We start from the raw sequence: 26,580 nt of genomic DNA, 5'->3' as shown, positions 1-26,580 counted from the left end.
GAAAAGATGATGAGTGCCAGAGATGTAAAGCTACTTGGCCAAAGTCGCAATGCAAGGAATGACAGTTCTGGTGCTTAGATGGAAACTGCTTGGTCTTAGATTGATTCTCACTTAAGACATTTTTTATTTCCCTACATACTTGTTGATGTTATGAAGAAAAACATTAAGATATGGAATAAAATTATATGTAAAACCATAAAAAACCATTTTCAGCTTTTCAAAAGGAAAATGGAATCATAGAGTGTTTGAACTGTTTCTGGGAGCAACTGTCATCATTTTATAGATGACAGGGAGGCTCAAAGAGGTTAATTTACTATACAAGATCACCTACTAGTATTAGAGTCAAAGGTCAAATCCTGATGTCTTCTGATTCCAAATTCATTATTCTTTTTCACCTTACAAAGCTATGTTACCTTTCCCAAGACAAAAACTGTACCTTCTTTCCATTGTTTTCTTTTCTTGAGATCATAGGTTTAGGGCTAAATGAGTCCATTGGAGGTCATCTAGTACCAGGACCATACTAAGCAAAACCATAGAAGGTTATTGATGCTAACATGTAGCAATTATAGTTTAGCTTTAAAAAATATATTTTTGGAGCTTTTTTAAAAACTTTAAGGAACTATTTTAAATCATTTGCTAATTTACTGAGTAACTATTCTAAATCATGAATTTACAAAAATTATTTTTTAGGTGGGGCAGCTGGGTAGCTCAGCGAATTGAGAGCCAGGCCTAGAGGCTGGAGGTCCTAGATTCAAAATTCAGACACTTCCTAGCTGTGTGACCCTGGATAAGTCACTTAATCCCCATTGCCTAGCCCTTACCACTCTTCTGCCTTAGAACCCATAGTATTGGGTCTAAGACAGAAGGTAAGGGTTTTTAAAAAAAACAACCTGTTTTTTGCACATTATAGTAAGATTTTTGATCTTAGTATAAATGCTATGTAAAGGTATGCTTATATTAGGGGAAAGGGTGCATTGTGATTTTACAACGAAAAGTCTGCCCATTTATCCTCTTTCACAGAACTAGGCATAGATTTTTTTTGCCTTGAACTAAAAAATATCAGCATTGACAAAAATTGAAATTTTTTAACAGGTGACATTTTTATTTGGTCAGAGCAAATTCTCAGTCTAGAATGGTAGATTTTATAATTGGAAGGGACTTTACAATTAATTTAGTCTGGCCCCTTATTGAGAGAGGTAGAAATTGCATTCCATAGAAGTTGTCTTTAAAATATGACTTTCTTAGACAAGTTTTATTCTGTTTGTATAAGAATGCCCATTTAACTTTTTTTTTTTTTTAAGGGCCATTAATGAGGAAAAGTAGGACTTTCCTAGTTGTCCTTTTTTTCAAGGATTTCTCCTCTGGAAGGCAGTGGTGATGACTTCCATAATTTGTTTTTGCTTTCCTCAAGAAGTGTGTGTGTATGCAGTTTTCTTTTTCTTTTCTTTTTTTTTTTTTTTTTTAACCCTTGTACTTCGAGTGTATTGTCTCATAGGTGGAAGATTGGTAAGGGTGGGCAACGGGGGTCAAGTGACTTGCCCAGGGTCACACAGCTGGGAAGTGGCTGAGGCCGGGTTTGAATTCTTTTTCTTTTTTAAAAAACCCTTACCTTCTTTCTTAGAATCAATACAATTTTCTTTTAAACTTCAAAGGATTGAAGGGAAATTCTCTTTTCCCTTGTCCTTTCAGAAAGACAACTACTTAATTTTAAAAAGATTTAATTAAAACCAACTTAATTGGTTGATAGTTATTCCTTTCTTGCTTGTGGAAACCTGGATTGATTTAATATCTGTTGAATGTAGAGTAGGACAAAATTTAGGGGAGACATAGCCACAGTTCTTGCTCTCATGGATCTTAAAGTATGGACAGGGAATGAGATATATACAGAGATAACTATAATATCTATAACAAGAAATACTAAGTAGGTTAGGTTCAAGCAAAGCATTGCATGGAAAACATTGGTATTTATGGATGAGGAAGGAAAGATAACTATAGGATATCTGAGAGGCTTCATGTGGAGGTGGCATTTTGCATTTAAATTTGGGCTATATCTTTAGATTTTTTTTCTTAAATACAAATTCTTGGAAATATTTTTTTATTGGGAAACTAAAAAAAATGTAATGGTTCCAGTTCCTCCTTGCATACTTCCCATTGGATTAAAACTGGGAGGGCTTTAGAGACTAATACATCATCTTCATTTTATAGATGAGGAAACCAAGGAGGCCACAGATAAGAATATTTAGCAGGGTCAAAATGAAAACTTGGGTCCTTTGACTCTAAATCTAGTTCTCTTAACAACAATTCCAGTGATTGCCTCTCTGAACTTCCCAAACTTGCATGTGAAGTTGGATTTATTTATAAAGTTCAACTCTGAGAAATCACTTAGTTATGGAAGTCCTGATGTGTTTATTAGGAGAGAATATTAATGAAATGATCTGTATTTTATATACCTCTCAGAAGGATGCTTAGACATCAGGGCTAATAGACTCAAACTGTATTTTGAACTCTTAACCATAAATCATGATTTCCTTAGTATGTTTGAATGAGTTGGAATAACTTAAAGTGTATTATGTTTAGATGGAGAGCCAGTTTCTTTCCTTTTTTTTTGCTTTTTTTTTAAAAATAAATTTTTATTAATTTCTATTTCTTACATCATCATAGTTACCCCCAGTATCTTTACCCTTTCCTACCTCTTTCCCCAAAAAGCCATCTTTTATAACAAACAGTATAATTTTTTAAACCCTTACCTTCCAACTTGGATTCAATACTGTGTATTGGTTCCAAGGCAGAAGAGCAGTGGGGGTTAAGTGACTTGCCCAGGGTCACACAGCTGGGAAGTGTCTGAGGCCAGATTTGAATCTAGGACCTCCCTCCTGTCCCTAGGCCTGGCTCTCAATCCACTGAGTTACCCAGCTGCCTCCCAAACAGTATTTTTTAAAAAGGAAGACCATTTGATATGTTGAAAAAATTGAAAACATTTGCAATACGTAACAGTTTGTGACTTTCTGATTTTTGTCTTAGTCTACATTTGAGTTATACTGAATTTTTTCTTTTCATAATTTCCTTTGATATTCTGGGTGTTTTGTTTTTCCAAAAGAATTTTAAAATTGTTTTATCAAGTTCCATAAAGTATCCCCTTGGTAATTTGTTTGGCATAGCATTAAAAATGTTATTTAACTTGGATAGTATTGTCATTTTGTTATATTTTTATGACCTACCCATGACCACTGAATATTCTTCCAGCTATTTAAGTTGTTATTTAAAGACTATCTTGCAATTAAATATGTCTTTTGTCTGCCGTGGTAGGTCGAGATTTGGAATTGATTTTCCCTTTGTATTTTTGCTTTTTGTGTTATTAAATTTTTAAAAAAACTTTAAGTTTTATTTTTTTCCAATTATATCTAATGAATAAATTTCCACACAAATTTTCCTAAGTTATATGATAGAACTTATCTCCTCCCCCTCCCTTCTTTCCTGGTGCTGGCAGGCTATTTGATCTGGGTAATACATGTATAATGAATAACATATTTCTATATTGTTCATTTTTATAAGTGAGTAATCTTATAAAACCAAAACACTCAAACATAAACCCAAATAAACAACTTAAAAATCATATGTTTGGGGGCAGCTGGGTAGCTCAGTGTTTTGAGAGCCGGGCCTAGAGACGGGAGGTCCTAGGTTCAAATTTGGCCTCAGACACTTCCCAGCTGTGTGACCTTGGGCAAGTCACTTGACCCCTATTGCCTACCCTTATCACCCATCTGCCTTGGAGCCAATACACAGTATTGGCTCCAAGACGTAAGGTAAGGGTTTAAAAATATATATATATATATATATGCCTTTTCTGCATTCTGACTCCAAAAGTTTTTTTTCTGGAGGTGGATAACATTCTTTGTCATAAGTCCCTCAGTTGTCCTGGATCATTATATTGCTGATAATAGCTAAGTCAGTTATAGCTGATCATTCCACAATATTGCTGTTACTGTGTACAATATTTTTCTCCTTCCGCTTATTTCACTTTGCTTCAGTCTATGAAGGTCTTTCTAGCTCTTTCTGAAATCATCCTGTTCCATCATTTCTTATAGCACAATAATATTCCATCACCGTCATATACCACAATTTATTTAGCCATTCTTTAATTTATGAACACCCCTTTAATTTCCAATTTCTTGCCACCATAAAAAAGAGCAGCTATAAATATTTTTGTACAAGTAGGTTCTCCCCACCCTCTCTTTTTTTTTTTTTAAATCTCTCCAGGATACAGACCTAGTTTAGGATCAGATCATGTTCTATAGCCATTTGGGCATAGTTCCAAATTGCCTTCCAGAATGGTTGGATAAATTCACAACTCCACCAGCATTGCATTAGTGTCCCAATTTTGCCACGTCTACGCCAACATTTATCATTTTCCTTTACTGTCATATTGGTTAATCTTATGGGTGTGAGTTGTTTTAATTTGCATTTCTCTAATCAAGAGGGATTTAGAACATTTTTTTCATGCGATTATTGATAGCTTTGATCTGAAAACTGCCTATTCATTCTTTGACCACTTGTCAATTGAGGAATGAATTGTATTCTTTTAAATTTGATTTAGTTCTTTGTATTATTGAGAAATGAGATCTTTATCAGAGAAATTTGTTGTAAGATTTTTTTCCCAGTTCTTTCCCTTCTAATCTTGGTTGCATTGATTTTGTTTATATAAAACCTTTTAAATTTAATATAATCAAAATAATTAATTTTACATCTTGTAATATTCTCTGTCTTGTTTGGTCATACGTTCTTCCCTTCTCCATCGATCTGACAGGTAAACTGTTTTATGTTCCCCTAATTTATTTATAATATCACATATGTTTAATGTTTAAATCATATATGACTTTATCTTGGTATAGGGCGTGAGATAGAGTTCTATATCTGATTTTTGCCATAGTTGTTTTCCAATTTTCCCAATATGTTTTGTCAAATGATGAATTTTTATCCCCCAAACTGAGATGTGTTTATCAACTAGATTACGGAGGTCATTTACCCCTAATTTATTCCATTGATCCACCATTCTATTTCTTAGTCAGTGCCAGATTGTTTTGATAATTACGGCTTTATAGTACAGTTTAAGATCTGGTCACCATTCTTCACATTTTTTTCTTTTAGTTCCCTTGATATTCTTGATCTTTTGTTCTTCTAGGTGAATTTTGTTATATTTTTTTCTAGTTCTATAAAATAGTTTTTTGGTCGTTTGATTGGTATGGCACTGAATATTATGTTAATATTGTTAAGAAAAACTATTGTTTTTAAAGTTTTATTTTGTAGCCTACAGCTTTACTAAAGCTATTATCTCTTAATTTCTTTGCCAATTCCCTAAGCTATTTCAAGTACATCATATTATCAGCATACAGGGATAATTTTATCTCTTCTTTATCATGTTTATGCCTTAATTTTTTTTTGTCTTACTGCTTTTGCCAGCATTTCCAAAACTATATTAAATAATAGTTGGGAGAGAGGATATCCTTATTTCATTCCAGTATTTATTGGAAAAGGTGCTAGTACATGATGCTTACTTTTGGTTTTAGATAGATGCTTTTTATATTAAAAAAAAGTTTCTCTATGCTTATATTTGGTAAAGTTTTTAGTGTAAAAGAATGCTATATTTTATTAAAGGCTTGTTTGTTTTGTGCATCTGTTGAGATGCTAATGTGGTTTTAGATATTTTAGTTGTTTTTTTTTCCCATTTTTTTTTAAACCCTTAACTTCTGTGTATTGGCTCCTCGGTGGAAGAGTGGTAAGGGTGGGCAATGGGGGTCAAGTGACTTGCCCAGGGTCACACAGCTAGGAAGTGTCTGAGGCCAGATTTGAATCTAGGACCTCCCGTCTCTAGGGCTGACTCTCAATCCAGTGAGCTACCCAGCTGCCCCTAGATGTTTTAGTTTTTAATAAAATTAATTGTGTTGGTTGTTTTCCTAATGTTGAACCATCTTTGCATCACTGATGTAAATGCCACGTGGTTATAATTAATAATTTCTTCATTTAATCACCGTGACCCATTTCACAGGATTTTGTTTGAAATTTTTGTCAATTCATTAATGATATTGGTACATAGTTTTCTTTTTTCTTAGTTTAGGAATTAGTAGTCTGTCTCATAAAAGGATTCCTTTTTTCTCAGTTTTGACAATAATTTTTGAAGTATGGGTACTAACTCTTTAAAAGTTTGATAGAATTCTTCTGTAAATTGAAGGGAGCCAGAAGTTTTTTCCTTTATTATTCCTTTACAGCTAGGTCTATTTCATTTTCTGAAATTAGATTATTTAAGATCTCCTAAGATAATTTTGTGTTCTCAGTTTTGTTAGCATATAACTGTACAATATGTTCTGATTATACTTTTAATTCTGGTTTTATTAGTTGAACCTGGTTATTTACTACTGATTAGGGAAAAAAAACAACAAAAAACATTACCTTCCATCTTAGAATCAATACTGTGTATTGGTTCCAAGGCAGAACAGTAAGGAGTAGGCAAAGGTGATTTGCTCAGGGTCACACAGCTAGGAAGTATCTAAGACCAGATTTGAACTTAGGACCTCTTGTCTCTCCATCCACTGAGCCACCTAGCTGCCCCCAATTTGCTATTGATTTGACTTTTTTTCTGACCTCTTTTTTTTAATCAAAGTAAAGATTTATCAATTATATCAGTCTTTTCAAAGAACTAGTTTTTAGTATTATTTATTATTTCTATTTTTTGTTAATGATTTATCTATTTTCTTTCTAATTTTTTTTTTTTAATTTTAAACCCTTAACTTCTGTGTATTGACTTATAGGTGGAAGATTGGTAAAGGTAGGCAATGGGGGTCAAGTGACTTGCCCAGGGTCACACAGCTGGGAAGTGTCTGAGGCCGGATTTGAACCTAGGACCTCCTGTCTCTAGGCCTGGCTCTCAATCCACTGAGCTACCCAGCTGCCCCTCTTTCTAATTTTTAACATTTATTTTCTGCTTTTTTTTAGGTTTTTTATTTGTTGGCTTTATAATTTAAAAAATGCATATTTAGTTCATTTATACTCTCTTTTTCTAATTTGTTAATATATTTATAAGGATAAGATTCCCCCCCCCCCCCCGGACTGCTTTAACTGTAGCCCAGAAATTTTGGTATGTTGGTTCATCATTATTGTATTTTACATAATTGTTGTTTCTGTGAGTTGTTCTTTGACCTACTCGTTATTAAGATTTCATTGTTTTTTTAATCTCCATTTGGGTCTGTGGTCCATTTGCTTATGGTTCCTGAAGCACTGAATATGTGTTATGGTCTATAAAGGCTATATTAACTATTTCTATTTACCCTTTTACATTTAAAAAAAAAAACAAACCTCTTACCTTCTGCCTTAGAATATCAATACTAGATATTGATTCTTAGGCAGAAGAGTGGTAAGGGTGAGGCAATAGGGGTTGAGTGACTTGCCCAGAGTCACATAACTAGGCAGTATCTGAGTCCAGATTTAAATCCAAGACCTCTTATTTCTGGGCCTGGCTCTCAAACTATTGAGCCACCTATGTCCTTCCTATCTTTGTTTGTGATATTTTTGTGCCTTAATATATGATGTTATGTTTCATGTGGTGTTGAGTAATACACATACTCTTTCGCTGTTCCATTTAGAAGACACTATGAGTCTTTTAACTCTAGTTGTTCTAGCAATTTGTTCAGTTCCATTATTTCCCATGTTGTTAGACTTATCTTTTTGATAGTCTTATCCAAAACTGAGAGAGGGATATTGAAGTCTTCTGTCACTGTTACTATCTGATTTATAACTCATTTAATAGTTCCTTTATGAATTTTGATACTATGATTTGGAGAATGTAAGCTTATTATTGATATTGACTTCTTGTTTATGGTTCCTTTCTGCATGATGTAGTTTTCCTTTTAATCCTGTTTTGTTTTTAAAATATTTACTTTTGGGGGCAGCTGGGTAGCTCAGTGGATTGAGAGCCAAGCCTAGAGACGGGAGGTCCTAGGTTCAAATCCGGCCTCAGACACTTCCCAGCTGTGTGACCCTGGGCAAGTCACTTGACCCCCATTGCCTACCCTTACCACTCTTCCACCTATAAGTTAATACACAGAAGTTAAGGGTTTAAAATAAAAAAAAAAAAGTAAAATGTTTACTTTTGTTTTGTCACCATAATGGCAACCCCTGCCTTTTGGGGTTTATTTGATGATTAGTAAATTTTTTCCATCCCTATAGTTTTATTTTGTGTATGTCTTTCATTTTTAAGCATATTCTTTGTAAGTAACCAATTGTAGGATTTTCTTTTCTTATCTAATCTATCTTTTTCATTTTTTTACTTTAATCAATTTACATTTAAAGTTACAAGAATTAGATTTATATTTCCTCCATTTGTCTCTTGTTTTTTTCCCCCAAATCCCCCCAACCCTTTTTCACTATAAACATGATACTATGTTACTTTAGTTACTTTAGCTTATTCTTTTTTCAAAGTGGCTCTTTTCTCACTTGCTCTGTTTCCCTTTCCCATCATCATATCTCTCATTTGTTACCCCCCCAACTCCTTTTTTAAAGCCTTTACCTTCAATCTTAGTATCATTTCTAAGACTGAGGAATGGCAAGGGCTAGGGGGTGACTTGCCAGAGGTCATTCTGTTAGGAAGTATCTGAGGCCAGATTTGGCCACAGGACTTCTCTGTCCACTGTGCTTCCTAGCTGCCCCGCCTGTTGTGTTTTGAGATTTTGCTGATTTAGTTTCTTTTCTTTCCTGCTTTTATCCGGTTATTTATCTTTCAGTTAGTCAAATAGATTCTCCCTTCCACTTCTTCCCTTCAAATAGCCTTATTCATTAATTTTTAAAATTTTACATATGCTTTCCTGGTTTATGACCACTGTAATTGTCTAGTCTCTTTCTTTTCCCTCTATTCCTCATAGAATCAAAACTTCTGAGATAACCATTCAGGATACTCTTCTAGACAGTTTCCACCACTACCTTTTTTTTAGACTCTGGCAGTCTCCATTTCCACTGTGCCCAGCACAGTGTCTGTTCTTGCAGTGCAAACACATCCCTGATTATGTAGCTCATCACTGTTCTATACTTTTCATTGGTTACCTTCTTTTCCACAGTTGCCTCAAAATAGTCTCCTTTTCATGTCTTCCCACTATCTCAGGTGCCATTTGCCCTAATTAGTTTCAACTCTCCCTTCTGAGGTAGAATGAGTGGTTTTTTTTTTAAAACATCAGTTTTCTTAGACACACCTACCAGAAGGTTCTCCCCCCATTTTACCCCCATTTTCTTTGTAATGGCATATTGTTGTACATTAAAAACATTTTTTTCCGGTTATATATAAGATTTTTTAACATTAATTAAAAAAATTCGATATTCAGGGCCAGCTGGGTAGCTCAGTGGATTGAGAGCCAAGCCTAGAGACGGGAGGTCCTAGGTTCAAATCCGGCCTCAGACACTTCCCAGCTGTGTGACTCTGGGCAAGACACTTGACCCCCATTGCCTACCCTTACCACTCTTCCACCTATAAGTCAAAACACAGAAGTTAAGGGTTTAAAATTTAAAAAAAAAAAAAAAAGAAAAGAAAAAGAAAAAAATTCGATATTCAAATTCTCACCCTCCTACTCCTCTCTCTTCATTGAGAAGGAAACCATTTGACATAGATTATACATGTGTAATCATGCAAAATACATTACCATATTAGTCGTATTTTAAAAGAAAACAAAGATCCCACCCCCACCAAAAAAAAAAAGCCTTCTAAGAAAAATAAAGTTAAAAAAATATGTTTTAATCTTCGTTCAAACTCTATCTGAATGATGGCTAGCATTTTTCATGATGAGTTTTGGAGTTGTCTTAGATCATTGTATTGTTGAGAATAATTTAAGTCATTCACAGACGATCTTCAAATAGTACTTAGTTTTCTGGTTTTGCTTATTTCACTTTGCATCAGCTCATGTAAGTCTTTCCAGGTTTTTCTGAAAGTACCCTGCTCATCATTTCTTAGAGAGCACAGTAGTATTTTATCACAATTGTATACTAAAAGTTGTTTAGCCTTTTCTCAATTGATGGACATCCTTTCAATTTCTAATTATTTGTCACCATAAAAAAGGGTTGCTATAAATATTTTTGTACCTATAGGTCCTTTTCCTTTTTTTGGGGGGGGGTATTTGGGATACAGACCTAGTAGTGATAGTGCTGGATCAAAGGGTATGTACAATTTGCTCTCCAGAATGATTGGATCAATTCACAGCAGATTAATATCCCGATTTTCTCGTATCTCCTCCAACATTTGTAATTTTTTCCTTTAGGTATGAGATGGTACCTCAGGATTGTTTTAATTAGCATTTCTCTAATAGTGACTCAGAGAATTTTTTCCTGACTACAGATAGCTTTGATTTCTTCCTCTGAAAACTTCCTGTTCATATCCTTTGATTATTTATCAAGAGGGGAATAATTTGTATTCTTACAAATTTGATTTTTTTCTATATATTTGAGAAATGAAGTTTTTATTAGAGAAACTCATAAATTTTTTCTCTGCTTTCCTTTTAATCTTGGCTGCATGTTTTGTTTGTGTGAAACTTTAAAAATCTAATGTAATCAAAATTATCCATTTAAAATCCCTAATGCTCTCTATCTCTTGATTGGTCATTAATTCTTCCCTTATCTATAGAGCTGACAGGTAAACTATTCCATGTTTCTCTAATTTACTTAAGATATCATCTTTTATGTCTAAATCATGGATTTATTTTGACCATATAACTTGGTATATGGTTGCTGGTCTATGCTGAATTTTGGGCAAACTCCTTTCCAATTTTCCTAGCACTTTTTGTTAAATACTGAGTTTGTGTTCCAAAAGCTCGATCTTCCACTTTATCAAACACTAGATTACTATAGTCATTTAGTACTCTGTATTGTGTAACTAATCTATCTATCTTTTTTTACTGAACATCTCTCTATCCAAAGGAACCCTCGGAACCCCCTCCCACTTCCAGAGTAACGCCTCCTTTTCCTTTTTTTCTGTCCTCCTTTGCTTCTCATCCATTCTCTTGAGACCATGGGGATCACCTTTCCCCTCATTTAACTTGGGCACATCTCATATTCTTCTCTATTACCCTTTTTCTTTCTCTCCCTTTTATTCACCTTTCCGTTTTGAAAAATGGTCCCATAAAAAAAACAAAAACAAAAACATTGATTAATCTGTAGTTAGAGTGTTAGCCAGATGCTGTCCATAATGTCCTAGGCCTTTCTCTTCACTGTTTTCCATCTCACTTCCACCTTTCCCTCTTTTTTCCTTACATACATTTGGAAAGAAATCTTTTATTGTTCTTCTAGTTGTCACTGTTCCTCTTACTGCTGTAAGCTACTGCATTTATTCACCTCTCTTGTATTCTGTTGTCTTTGTTGTTTAAGAAGCAAATTATTTCTTCTGTCTAGTTTTCTTTCTAAGACTGCTTCAGATATCTCTTTATTATTGAATATTCATCTAGTTTCCTTTAATGCAGTGGTTCCCAAACTTTTTTGGCCTACTGCCCCCTTTCCAGAAGAAATATTACTTAGCCCCATGGAAATTAATTTTTAAAAAATTTTAATAGCAATTAATAGGAAAGATAAATGCACCTGTGGCCATCACCGCTCCCTGGATCGTTGCAGCACCCATTAGGGAGCGATGGCGCCCACTTTGGGAATCACTGCTTTAATGCTTAAGCTCATATTTGCCATGGAGGCCACCTTGAGCTCCATCTTGAGCTTCATTACTCATTGGAACGGATAAGAGTCTTTCTGTGAATACTGAATAGTCTTGTGTTATTTAAATTTCTTTTCCTTTGCATTTGAATCTTTCTCCTGATCACTTGAAAAGTTTTTTTCTGAATTGAATTTTTAATGTAACCACTATGTATCTTTCAGTTTGCAGCTTTTGCCTCCCTCCCCTTCCCCCCCTCCTCCCACGCAATGTTTTACTGCATTTATTTATAGATTTCTGACAAGGTCTTTGAGTTTTTTTCCTATAATCTTTGGTAATTTCAGTCTTTCCCCTTTATTTATTTTCTCCTTTTGTTCACTTTCTGACTCTCTCCTCTCCGCTGATGGTTTCTCTAGGGCAGGGGTCAGCAACCTTTTTGGCCATGAAAGCCATAAACGCCACATTTTTTAAAATGTAATTTCGTGAGAGCCGTACAGTGCTCACAGTGTGCGCTCCTCTAACAGCGCCTGAAAAAAAATTGACTTTATGACTCCTGCAGAAAGAGCCATACGTTGCCGACCCCTGCTGTAGGGGCTGGATCTTTGAAGTGTCTTAGGTTCCTCTCAAGTTGGGCAGTTTATAATTCACCAGCCTAGGGTGGGTCTCTATCCCAAATGACTTTCATGTGGACAGAATTGGCTCCATTTCAATGTTGAACTCTATTTTTTTTTTTGTGTATGTGTGTGTGAAGGAATGTTGTACAGCAGCACTCCTCCTCCTCTCCTCCTGCCTAGTGGTGTCCTGCCTTGCTCTCTCTGTTCCTCAGTTCTCTGGCACAGCACCACTTCTTCTATGGCCCTGATTTTTGTAGTTTGGATCTTTATGGTTCTAGGAGGAAGATGTTGTTATAGGATATAGGTTTGAGCTCTATTTCAAGTCCAGATATGTGTCTTGCCCCATTCCTCTTGTTCCTCTTTTCTCCTGTAGAGACCTTTAGCTGCACAAAATGCTGTGTCTGTTATGATCCCAGCAAACTTATGCAGCTTGGAGCCCTGCCATGTTATTGGCTATCTGTCAGACTGGTGCTGACATCTCTATGGCCCTGTAAAGGAGGAGTTGTAACTAGCATATAGGGTTGAATTTTGTGTCAAGCCTATGTATCAAGTCCTTGGGTTTCATTGCAAGCCTGTGTGTTGGGTCCTTGAGTTGGCTAGTGCCTACTTGCTGTTGGTAGTGGGGTGGTAGGGAGTGAGGGAGGGGTGCTATGTGAGCTCAGGTTAGTCATCAGTTCATTTTTTTAACCTTCTTTGGTTTTCCCAGTGTCCTAGACTGGTGATGGAAAAACTGACATACGTGTCATTACTGACACACGTAGCCATTTTTGGTGACATGTAGCCATATACAGAGAAGTATGGGACCACATGCCAAGAATGAAATATTTGCTGTAGTGTAGTATAGACACTCTGCACTATAGATGACAATTCTACCTATGTTAATTTACTTGTTTTGGTTTATTAAACACTGTTATATATTATAATTATACCTTTTTGTTATTTAAACTATAAATATCATGAATTATGGTTTTTTTTCTCGAAGTGACACACCACCTGAGTTATGCTCATTTTTTTGGCGAATTTTGACACACCAAGCTCAAAAGGTTGCCCATCACTGTCCTAGATTATGGAGACAAATCATGGCACATAATTTCTATTTTGGAGAGAATGGTTTCAAAAGTTGAAAGTTCAAAAAAAATGTGTATTCCTTCCTCTTGTTGGTCATATGATTTGGTTGCCTAGTCATTTTTGCAGAAATATTTGTTTGGATTCATTATTATATAGGAAGTTGAAAAATGTCCAATGAACACTTCCACCTGCAAGCTAGGTTTGGCAAAACCAAGAAGACCATTGGCTATATAATTGTGACACGTTTTTTCCTTTAAATAATATCCTTTAAGGTTTCTCATATTTGAGTTGGAAAGTAAGGCAAATGTAGACTGTTTGTTAAGTTTATTCTGACAAATGCTGGCTTGTCCTTAAATCCTGCACAATGTTAATATATCCACTCTGAATATAATTAAAGGAGTTAGGATTTTCAATTTAGCACTCTAAAATCTCAATGTTTTTCTCCTGACCTAAGAAGCATAGCATATTTTTCTGTTTTGCACTTCAAAATTATTCATAGTCAGGATATTTCATTTTTGTTTTCTATTTGCAGAAACAGCATGAAATAGTACCTTCCCAAATGCTGACTAGAAAGGCACTTCCCCTTTCTGAATTGCACAAACTAAGAATTGAAAGTGATCTCAGAGGCCATCTTGTCCAACCCTCTTATCTAAAGATGAGGAAACTGAGGCCAAGAGAGGTTAATTGATTTTTCATGATTTCACAGGTATTCAGTTTCTGTGATTGTACAGTAACAGAACTGGTTTTCAAACTTCTCATTCCAAATTCAGCGTTCTTCTTACTGCATGTTTTTTTTTTTTTTTTTTTTTGTTCAGTCATTTCAGTTGTGTTGGACTCTTTATGATGACCCCATTTGGAATTTTCTTGACAAAGATACTGGAGTGGTTTGCCATTTCCTTCTCCAGCTCATTTTACAGATGAGGAAACTGAGGCAAACAGAATTAAATGACTTGCCCAGAATAATGGCTAGAAAGGTTCTGAGGCTGGGATTTGAACTCAAGTCTTCCTGACTCTAGGCCTAATGTTGTATAGACTGAGTCACCTGTTTAAGTCTTGGCCATTCCCTTTCTGTCATTCATTATACTTGTAGGTTATAGTTGGCACTTATTCAGGGAATTACAGTGAGTAATTTTAAATTGACCTTGTGTAGGTAAAAGAATTTGGACCAATAGTCCTTGCTACTCTGTAGGAAAAACTAGCCATAAAATATTATCTAACAGTTAGACAGCACTTTTCTCAAAATATTATCCCATAAATACTTTTGTTTTCTAACTTGTATAGGACACCATTTTAGCACATGATTTAGGTCGGGCAGATTCCATGAAGTTCATTTACAAAAGAGGAAACAAGCCTAGGGAGATTATGATTTTTCCCCAAAGATACATAGGAAGTTAATAATAGGACCAGAATTAGAAACCTCTACTCCTAATACCTAGTTAGGTATTTTGTTTCCATTAGACTATACAGACATAGGTCTACCATTTTGCTATTTGTATAGCCTCTAAGATGCCTTTTATCTTTTGTAAGAAGGTGGTGGGTAGCAGATAGTTGGGGTGTGTTCTGGTAACCCCCTGACCGAATGGTTATGGGCCAAAACTACTCACACTACCCTTCCTCACTAGAGAGACACTTGGGGTTGCTACATGAGTGGAGGTTCCTCAATATGGACCAATTAGGGATGAGAAGTTAGGAGGAGATGTTGTCTAATGAATGAGCCCCAAAAGAACCCTGACAATTGCTCAGAGCCAGGTTAAATTTACTCAAGCCCTCCCCACTCCCTTGTAGCAGAAAGCAGTTCAAAATGGAGACTGGTCCACCTTCCACCCACAAGTTTGATTAGCCCCCAGGGGCCGACTCCCCCAGAAGTCCAGGCCTCCTGGCCCAAAAGTAAGAAAATGGCTGTTTAGGTTTTCCACTGGGTAAAGGAATAAAAGTAGAACAAATGACTGGTTTAGTCTTCTCAAAAGTCTCAAGGAAACCCTCTGGATTAGCCTGAAAGGTCTGCAGCCCCAGAAATTCACTCCTCCCTCCTTGGCTGTGCCCCAAGCTTGAGAGAGATCCGTTGATCCTCCCAGAATTCCTGGCCCCCCAGGCCAACTGTCATTCTCTCTCTGGGTCAACTTCTGTGTTTCATTTGCCAGCGTGTGCACCTGTAGGCTTGCTTAAACTCTTGCAATGTCTTGTCTGGTCCATTACACTTTAAATCATGTGGTCTGACCAGATGTTTTTCTAATCCCAGTCATAAAATGTTTGATGTGAAAAAGACATGGAAGACCATAATAGATCCTTCTTTATAACATTCTCAAGTAGTGATCCAAACTTCTAATTCTGAGGCATCACATTCTACTTTTCAGTAGATGTACTAATTAATAATTAAAACTTTTCCTTATATTTGTTTCTAGTTCTGACCTCTGGAACCACCAAAAATTGTCTTTCAAATGGTTAAAGGCATCTTTCACATCTTCCTTCTGGGTAAACATGTCTGCTTATTTCAACTGGTCTTTGATCTTTTTATGACATGATCTTGAGGCTTCACCATTATGATTGCCCATCCTTGTACACTCTCCAGCTTACCACTGTCTTGCCTAAAATATGATGCTCAGAATTGATCACAATACTACATGTATGGTCTGATCATATGTGTGAAGAGTACTCTGCAACTCTCATCTCCCTGCCCTCCACATTGTACCTTTAAATACTTTTTCAAATACATTTTTGAAATGTCACAAAGTAGTTCAATTGTTTTTATAACATTATGGTAGTATTATGATAATGTAACTGCTAGATAGTGAACATCTTTGGATTCAAATATTTTAAGCACATATTTGTACTGATTGACTGACTTTATTTTTGCAATCGTGTTAGATTTTAATTTAATAATTATATATCAATTGGATATTTTTTCTGTGAGTACTGGTAATAACTCAATTACATACCATTTTATAGCTTACAAAAAGCTTTCTGCACAGTAACTATGTGAAGTAATACCAACCAAGGATTATAACAGATGAGGAAACTGAAGTTCATATAACTGAAGGGACTTACCCACATTGATGAAGCTAGCAAGTGGACAGCTAGTATAGCCAGCCCTGGAACCCAAATCTTACATTTAAATTCACTTCTTTTGTCATTATACCATTACCTCTAGATAATTTTTAATGTATATTGGGAATTTCTCTGTGGGTAGAACCACTACTACCTAGAGGAAATGTTAGCAATGTTACAGTGACATTTTTTGAGCTTAAGAGAAAAAAAATATATTTTGTTTTTTCCTGAATTATCAAGTATTCATTTTCCCCTTCCCACTTCTCTTGACTTACTGAAAAGAAGAAATTTTAAACTTCATTATCCCATAAGCACAATAAAACATATTCCCATATTGTCCTTGTGGAACATTTTCATTTTTTATTCTGCTTATTGGTTTGTCTTTAAGGTGGCAGTGCATCTTCTTTATCAGTACTGATATTTAGGCTAAATTGATAAATACTTATTTTATTAACATTATTGTTAAAATTTGGTGAATACAAGAAAGCTATTTTATGGGCATACTTTGTCCCCTGTAGGAATTAGTTTATTTGAACTTAACCATGGACTCAATTAATTAAATAGATAGAAGCCTGTAAAACTGCAAAAGTTGCTGATTCCCACTTTTTGTCTTGTATGCATAAAGTAAATGCTCCTCTATCATTTTAATAGTCTAAAAGTGTAGGTATTCTTACTTTAATGATAGTCTTTATTGTTGAGCTGAGTCACCAGTGAGAGGTATTAAGGTAGGTTGAAAAGAGTGATGGAGTGGAAGCCAAAGGCCCTGACTTCCAGTTTTGTCTCTGCCATACATTTCCTGTCTGGTATTGGCAAGTCACTTAACCTACCTAGCCCTCAGTTTCCTCTTGCTTAAAATGAGGGGATTTGCCTATGTCAGAGATACCAAACTGGAAGCCTAGATTTCCCAGAGATATAACTGGGAAGTATTAGCAAAACAAATAAAAATGCAATGCTATGATGCTAATTTGTAATTTTCTAAGTCAGTATAACAATATGAACATAACTTCAAGACCCATTTTCTTTCTCTTTTTTTTTTTTTAAACCCTTACCTTCCATCTTACAATCAATACTGTATATTGGTTCCAAGGCAGACGAGTGGTAAGGGCTAGGCAATAAGGGTTAAGTGACTTGCCTAGGGTCACACAGCTGGGAAGTGTCTGAGGCCAGATCTGAACCTAGTACCTCCTGTCTCTAGTCCTGGCTCTCAATCTAAGGATCCATTTCCTATTTGATTTTGATACTACGAGATAGAAGACCTATAAATTTCTTTCTAGTTTTATATCAATTTGTATGTATGATCATTGTATCTTAAAACAAATCCTTATCTTTTGTCTTAGAATAGATACTAAGTATTGATTCCAAGCCTGAAGAGTAGTAAGGGCTAGGTAATTGAAGTTAAATGACTTGCCCAGGGTCACAGAGCTCAGAAGTGGCAGATTTGAACCCAGGTCTCGCTCTCTATCCACTGAGCCACCTAGAATCCCCTGATCATTTTATCTGAAAAGTTGGGAGATATCTTAGAAATTCAACTCCTTTTCATTCAATTCATCTAATTTGTAAGAGATGGAATTATAGCTATTTAAGAGTTAGAAGGGACCTCATCTAGTTGGAGCTCTTACTAAGATCACGAATACTATTTACAGCATCCCAAACAAGTGGTGATCTTGTTGAAGACTGCCAATGATAGTTTATTTCAACAAATAAAGAAGCACAATTTAAATGTGAATTATCTTAGTTTTGGCATATTTTCTGTTCTTTTGGAATAGAGGTATTTTCCCATATTTTTTCTTTCACTGATATTTAGCCACATCTTTATCTTTTATATGTGAAATTTATTTTTTAGAACAGATGCAGAATTTTACAGATATCCTACTGGCATAACCTGTCATTTTCCTTTGATTCTTGAGTCTGTTGACTGTTCTCGTATCTTCCTAGTTTTTGTCAGCTGAAAATTCCATAATCTCCCACTTGCCTAATTGAGTTGTCTAAGATGAAAAAGATATATTCATACATACATAAATATTTGTATCTACTAAAACTTTTGGGACATTCTGCATATGTTCATACATATGACAAATTACGTATTGTTTTAATTAACCAGTCATTTCTAGGGAAATCTGTGTGACTGTAGAAGATTTGAGTTAGCTTTTTTATTAGGATGAAAGTTGGCGTGTTTAATTTCTGACAATTTATGTTGAACGAAAAGAGGGCATTCTTTGATTTAGACTATGATATGTTACTAGATGGGTTAGCAGAGCAGAACCTCTGATGATGGATGAGAATTACATTTCTATGTGATTATTTTTAGAAAACTAAATTACAATGTCTGAGAGAGATCCTTTCTTTGATTTTTTATGTCATATTTCTGAAGCAAATTCTGAGTAGTTTGGATGCTAATTTTGGATGGAACAATATAAAACATTTCCCTTAATCCCATCAGATGAAAATCGGCTTATTTGCATGTTGCATACTTCATTAAGATGTCAGAAGCAAACTCATGTTTGTATTTAGATGTCCAGGTAGCTATTTCTTCCACGTCTTGACTTTATCACTATTTCAAGCTATTGTGGTTTGGCATAAGAAATTAAATGGGAATTTTGTGGAAGCTGTAGATGACATGCAAAAAGGCTACCAAGTGACAGAAAAAGTTTAGAAACTATATAGCCTATGATCAAATTTATTTTTTGCAAAATTTCATACTTTATAATAAGGTACTATATAAATACACCATAAAAGAAAAAGAAAAAAATTCAGACTATTTCTCTGGTAAGAAGGGAAGGCCAAAAATTTTTACATGGATTTTCCAAATCTCAGGGATGCCACACCCCTAAGATGTGGAAAGAATACCTGCACATAATTATGTTAGGCTCTTAATGTTCCTGACAAATTGAGATTGGATGACTTTAGTTTTCATTTTTGAGATGTTCCTTACTAGAGCAGAAACTCCTTGGAAATAATGTGTCATATTTAAATTGCTGGGAATGAAATAGAGGAGATTCCTATACTGGTACTAATTTGTATTAGGTGACTTCTAAAGTGTCTTCTCACTTAGATCCTAGAAATATTGTTTTTCTGTCAATATTTAGCACGGTGCTCTGTAAACAGTAGACACTAAGGTTTCTTGCTGATGTCGATGTTAGCAAAGAGGAAAATTACTTGCTTTTTATCTTTTAATTTTAGATTTGTCTCCTGGTTTGTCAAGGTCTTTGGAAAAGATTGTAATAACTTCTGTGAGTGACTTACAGTTTACAAAGCTCTTTTAACAATTCTATAAAGTTTAGGTATATGCATTTTGTTATTTCTATTTTATAGATGGAGTAACTGAGTCTCAGGAAGGTTTTTAAATGATACACTTACATGACCAGAAAGTTCCAGAGCCATGGCTCCAGATGTGGTCCCTTGATGTTAATAATTATAGTAATTGCTATTTTTGTGGCATTATATAATTAACAATTCAACAAACATTTATTATATCCCTGTTGTGTTTATAGCTCTTATGGTATGGTTCTGATGACAAATGACAAAACCTGTATGCAAGTTTATTTTCTGTTTTAGTGGATGACAATAATATATGTAATTGGCAAAGAAGATAACTGATCTGGATCAGTAGAAGGAATTTCATAATCGAGAGAATTATTTAATAAAATCACAGGTCCATCTCCTATCTCTATAATAGTTTTTCATCCTTCGTGTGTGTTTGTTTGTTTTTATTTTTTTTTAAACCCTTACCTTCTGTCTTAGATTCAATACTGTGTATTGATTCTAAGGCAGAAGAGTGGTAAGGGCTAATCAGTGGGGGTTAAGTGACTTGCCCAGGGTCACACAGCTAGGAAGTGTCTGAGGCCAAATTGGAACCCAGGACCTCCTGTCTCAATCCACTGAGCAATCCAGCTGCCCCCTTATCTTTTGTTTTTGAAGGTAATTGATGACTTGTGAGTGAACTGGATTTAAATAAGGTTCTACACAAAGGTTTTGGCATCACATTTGCCTACTCAGATGGTTTTACCAAGGTAGTCTGCTATGACTGCTATAGTTTCTTGAGGGACCAAGTGAGAGTTGAAAGGTGGACACACCAGAGGTGGATGAGTAGCCCAGAAAAGGACTTGGCAAGTCTTCACACCAGAGATGCAAAGTCCTCTCTGAATATCCTATATACCCCTTGAGGAATAAATGTATCTGACTTGGATCTGAGAATGTGGGACACAGGATACTTACTAGAGAGGCTATATAGGTGGACAGGTCGCAGGATTGGTAGAATTGTGATTTGGTTCAATCATTATAAAAAGCAATTTGAAATTGTGCAAAAAAAAGTGACCTAAATGTCACTGAATCACAGAATTTTAGAGTTGGAAGGCATTTCATTAACCCAGTCCAAATAGTATTGTGCTCAAAGGAATAATGAACTGGAGTGACTTCCAGGAATTGATGCAGAGTGAAAGGAGCAGAACCAGGAGAGCCTTACACGCAGAGACTAATACACTGTGGTACAATCTAATGTAATGGACTTCTCTACTAGAAGCAATGCAATGATCCAGGACGATTCTGGGGGACTTATGAGAAAGAACACCATCTACATTCAGAGGAAGAACTGTGGGAGCAGAAACACAGAAGAAAAACAACTGCTTGACTACATGGGTTGATGGGGATATGATTGGGGATATAGACTCTAAATGATCATCTCAGTGCAAATATCAATAATATGGAAATAGGTCTGGATCAATGACACATATAAAACCCAGTAGAATTGTGTGTTGGTTATGGGTTGGGGTGGGAAGAGGGGAGGGAAAGAACATGAATCTTGTAACCGTGGACAAATACTCTAAATTAATTAATAAAATAAAAATTTCCAAAAAAAAAAATTAACCCAATCCAATATAAATTTAAAAACAATAACTCAGTAATAGAAATAGCTTTCATAGTATTTTTAGGTTTGCCAAAACAAAACCAAAAGTATGTTATTTCACTTGATCTTCACAACAACCTTATGAGGTAGGTGTTATTATTACTGTATTTTTCAGAGGAGGAAACAAAGGTGGGTAGATGAAGTGATTTACTCAGAATCAATAGGTAGTAATTGTTGGATGAAGGATTTGAACCCCAGTCTTCCTATACTTTATCAACCATGCATTTGTGCTTCTTTTGTGTTATGTCTGATTTTTTGACCCTATTTGGATATTTCTTGTTAGATAGTAAAGTGGTTTGCATTTCCTTCTCCAGCTTATTTTATAGATGAGGAAATGGAGGCAAATAGCTTAAGTGATTTGCCCAGCATCACAGACATATTGAGTGTCTAAGGCCAGATTGAACTCAGGAAGATGAGTCTTCCTGACTCTAGGCCCAGCAGCACTCTATCCACTGTTGCCATCTAACTGCCCCTATGCAGCTCATAAATTGTTGGTTTAAAAAAAAAAATCACCCTCCAAAGAACTTTTTTTCTTAAAAAAGTTCAGTAAATTTTTCAGTTGATTGTTGTTTATAAGTTTAAAGTCCTTGATGGATATTTTTGTTTTTATATCACTCTCATTCCTGAATTCATCCCTTTTCTATCCCCTACCCAGTGAGCCATACCTTATAAGAATAAAAAAGAGAAAACAAGCTTAGCAAAAGTAACCAATTCACCACCTAAATTTAATTGTATATGTCATGTCCCATAGTCCCCCATTGCTACTAAGGAGAAAAAGAGATGTACATTTTCTCATTTCTTTTTTGGGGCCACGCTTGGTCATTATAATTATACAGTATTCATTTTTGTTCTATATATTGTTACATTCACATATCTTGTTTTTTACACCTGCTTTCTCTGGTTTCTCTCAGTTCACATAGCGTTCCATGCTTCTTTAAATTCATAATCATCATTTCTCATGATACAGGAATAGTGTCTTCCATTCCGTATATCATAGTTTGTTTAGATCTTCTTTAATTGATAGACATTTTCTTTTCTAGTTCTTTGCTACCACAAGAATTGCTGCTAGAAATATTTTTATGTCTATGGGATCTTTCTGCTTTTACAGCTAGGAAAAAGAAGGAAAATTGTTAATTGGGGGGTAAAAATCTAATAATACCTGTCTCTAATAGCCAAGATATATAGGGAACAAACAAATATATAAGAACAAGAGTCATTTTCAAAAGGATACGAGCCACAATTCTCAAAAGAATTGTTAACTGGAACATCTAGTTGGCTTAGGGGAATCGAGAGCTAGGCCTGGAGATGGGAGGTTCTGGGTTTAAGTTAGGCCTTAGATACTTCTAGCTGTATGATCATGGGTAAGTCACTTAACCTCAATTGCATAGCTCTTATCACTCTTCTCTTTTGGACTGATACTTGGTATGAATTCTAAAACAGAAGGTAAGGGCTTAAAAAATTGCAAACTATTATCAATTAAATGAAAGGTTGCTTAAAATTATTATATTAAGAGAAAATCAAAATAACTGTGGTTTTATCTTACATTCAGAAATTTGGCAAAGATGACAAAGGGTAGGAATAGGCAGTGTTTGAGGGTAGTTAAAAAAAAAAGCACTGTTGGTGGAGCTGTTAATTATTCTAACTATTGAAAACAATTTAGAATAATGCTAAAAAAGGTGACTAAAATGTCTGCTGTTTTGACACAGATTTCACTTATTGGGAGGCATATAACTCAAGGAAATAAAATCAGTCAGTTAGCAAGCATTTATTAAATACTGTGTGCCCTGTATTATGAACTGAGTGCAGATTGAAGCATACTTTTTTATTTTATTTTTCTTGTCTTTTTTTTAACATGACTAATATGGAAATGTGTTTTGTATGACTTTACATAGATAATTGATATTAAATTGCTTGCCTTCTCACTGGATGGAGGGAGAGAATTTTGAAAATTTAATAAAAATTTTTAAACAGAATTTTACTTGTGTGAGTCTAAAGCTAGTAGATTAACATTTTTTTAAATGTAAAAATAATTTAAATGTCTGTAGTACTTTGCTTATGTATTCATAAGGGGATCCCTGATCTCAACAATGTGTATATTTCCTTCAGTGATGAATACCGCAGCCCATCCATACCTATCCATGACTCTTGCCATGTCCTCCTATCAGTTTACCACAGAGCATCTATGGCCTCAGATCTAACTACCTCGCCAAGCTAGTAAAAACTGCTAAGAGATCATAGAGTTTAGAGCTGAAAGGGTTCTTCAACTCACTCACTTTATGAAGGAAAAAAAGTCCTAAGAAGTTATCACTTAACGAAGTTGAAGAGGTAGTAAATAGCAGGGCTAGGAAGACTGAGGCCATGTGGTGTAAGCTCCTCCAACTTCTCTTCACTGTTCTCAAAACTTTTTAGCATGATTGTCCCTATGTTTCTTTTCTTTAGTTCAAGAACTACTTTACACTTCAGTACTCTTTCTTTCATTATACTACCTCTTCACATAATTCATATTTTAAGATATATGACCTGGCTAATAGTTGCAAATGGTGCTTTAACTTAAAAAATGTTTGTTTTCTCTTTAGTGTTCACCTGTGTACTACTTTCACATTTGAAGATGGTGAAGCTGGATATACACACATTAGCTCATCACCTTAAGCAAGAACGACTCTATGTGAATTCAGAGAAACAACTCATCCAGAGGCTAAATGCAGATGTGCTTAAGACTGCTGAAAAATTGTACCGCACAGCATGGATTGCCAAGCAGCAGAGAATTAATTTGGACAGGCTTATCATAACAAGGTATAAATGTATTAGAGCTCTTAACATTTATGACACACAATAATTCTCTTCTTTTTCTATGTATGATATACCCAATTAATATGCTATAATGAGATCACCAATGTTCTCTTTTTGTACTCAAGATGATTCTGGCAGAGCTGGTTTAAGGCCAGCCTAGAATTTGTGCCTTTCAATTTTTCTCTCTCCTGGAGATCTTTGTCTTTGTTATAATACAGATGCTTGACTTTTTATACAATAAATGTTGACAGGTCATGGAGAGTAGAATTTTTAGATATTATAAGTTTTGGCATTTACACACATTTAAAAAACACGTTTACACATTTTAAAAAATTTCTTTTTGTGCCTCCATGAGATTGCTTACTCCTCTCCCTTACTACTGGTTTTGTGGGATTTTGGCTCATTGGTGAGTTTATATGTCCTGCTTTGTATGTAGTGTTAAAAGAATAAAGAAGAGGAGATATATCTGTTCTTTCTTTGTATCTCCTCCTATTACTACTATGCTATCTCCCTATAGATCTTCCTTCTAGATGTATTAGAGGATGGCTGGTATGTAGATCTTAGAGATACTATGGATGAAGGAGGGATTAGATGCCTAAGGCCTAAGCCAACTATAGTTGGTGAAGGACACTCACTCCTCTCACAATAGCTATTGATATAATCTATCTCTCTTCTCTCTCTGACATGCTTGCTTGGTTAAGCCTGTCAGTTGCTTCCTTCTAACAGTTGCCCAGGTTAGGACCACTTGAGAGGTTAGGTAGATGGTTAACCTCACTAGGCCCACCATGAAGTTGGATTAATTGTTAATAGGCTATTGATTGGCTTTGGAAACGTTGGTATCTGACTGCGTATTGATTCTTCCTTTCCAAGGGCTATGATAGAATAATCATTTAGGTAGGTACTTGTTAAATCATTGTATTAACTATTAATGGGGAAAGGATAACAAGGTAATAGGTTTGGGGAAAATATAAGTAATGGGGTCACCAGGGATATTAAAAATCAACTATGGGATTTGTGGGAACACTCTCTGGGATGTAAGAGAGACTAAAACTGAACACTGAAGTCTTGTACAGCTACACCACTCCCAACTGAAAAAATAACAGCCAACTGTCACTCTGGCCAGAGGCCTTGAATTAACTGACAAGGTAACAAGGTGAAATTTGGTTTTAATTAGAAACAACTAAAAGGAGGGATAGGAATGACTACTCTAAAATCTTAACACCTAATAACAAAACCCAAAGGGACAGGGAAGGACTTATTCAACTACACTAATCTAAGCTATCTAACTAACAGGGCCCAAGGAGCTATACTGGAGTCTTTGGGTTTCTGCCTCACCCCTGGAACCTGCCAGGCTTGAGTGCAGCTAGGGTTTGTGGCTTTGGGATTTCTCACTGCAATCCACTGATGATCTCTGGATGCCAGGAGCTACAGTTGTCTCAGGAACCAAGTAAAAAGGGGTTTGCTTGAAGCACTGTCCGCCAGAACTCAAACTACACCTCTTCTATTGGCTCTGTAGATCTTGTCCTTTACTTGATGCCACACCACACAGGATCCCAGGGGAAAACAGGAAATAGGGTGTCCTTTGATCTGAGGTCTCCCAGGCTGGCAACAGTTTTTGCCTACCACTAATGGAGTCCACACACAGAACACAGATAGACTTCCTCCTCCTTCATTCCAACCTGGAATTCCCAGCTCCAGCTCCTTCCTGCTAGGTACTTCCTAATCAATATATAATCAATACCTAATAACTAGCTAATCTAATCTTACTCATAACAAAACCCTATTGCTGTTGTTTGGCTACTAAGCTAATCGTTGATCAGGACTGGAGACTGCTAGACTGGTATAGACTTGAGGTCTTCACCTTCTCACTAACTCTGACCTGGCCTGGCCACAGCCTAGTCAGAGAATAGGGAAGGCTATTGATGTAGATGTTGATTGATGATCTGTATATTCTCTCAGCTCTACTACCAATAATATTGATGGATCACTAGCTCTCTTTCTTTCTCAGTAAAGCACAGGTTACAGGTTCAGGTTCAGGCCTACCTCTTCTTCTTCTTCCACCCTTCACCTCCCTCTGTCCCAGTTCTTGCTCCAAGAGAAGTTTGCTCAAGTCTTAGCTCTTGAGTTCTGAGACCCCAACTGTAGTTTCTAGATGGTATTTATAGGATGGGGCCAACTGACTCTTGCCCCTGGCTCATGACATCTGGAACATTCCAAATTCTCAACTGCCATCCCTGTCAGTCAAAGTGGCATCCATCTTATCCCAGATAATGATATTAACAGTAGAAGTGTTCCTTTTTTTGGTGTTCAATAAATTCAGAATTAAAATACAAACAAAAGTTCACATGAACTTGGTTTTAGTTGTCTCTTTCAATTCTTAAGTACACCTTTCAGAATGAATAATCTTATTTTTCATAAATGGCCAATGTTATTTTAGGTATTTCATAAATGCTTGTTGATTGACTAATGATTGATTTAAATTCAACTAAATCAGAGAG

The 26,580-nt window shown here is 35.6% G+C and overlaps 1 protein-coding gene across 6 annotated transcripts in view; it reads left to right on the top strand.

Annotated features, from left to right (window-relative positions):
- The first annotated feature begins 23,900 nt into the window (after positions 1 to 23,900).
- The window catches only part of GAPVD1 (GTPase activating protein and VPS9 domains 1), a 62,062-nt gene continuing 59,382 nt past the window's right edge, over positions 23,901 to 26,580 (top strand). For all 6 annotated transcript variants that reach the window (XM_044664238.1, XM_044664235.1, XM_044664239.1 and 3 more), the window contains exon 1: positions 23,901 to 24,085. In XM_044664238.1, coding sequence (XP_044520173.1) covers positions 23,901 to 24,085 — 185 coding nt within the window. The remainder of the gene's footprint in view (positions 24,086 to 26,580) is intronic.

The sequence above is a fragment of the Gracilinanus agilis genome, chromosome 2 (assembly GCF_016433145.1).
Source record: "Gracilinanus agilis isolate LMUSP501 chromosome 2, AgileGrace, whole genome shotgun sequence".
Lineage (NCBI taxonomy): Eukaryota > Metazoa > Chordata > Mammalia > Didelphimorphia > Didelphidae > Gracilinanus > Gracilinanus agilis.
Note: the sequence above shows the minus strand (reverse complement) of the source record. Positions and strands in the feature narration are given on the sequence as shown.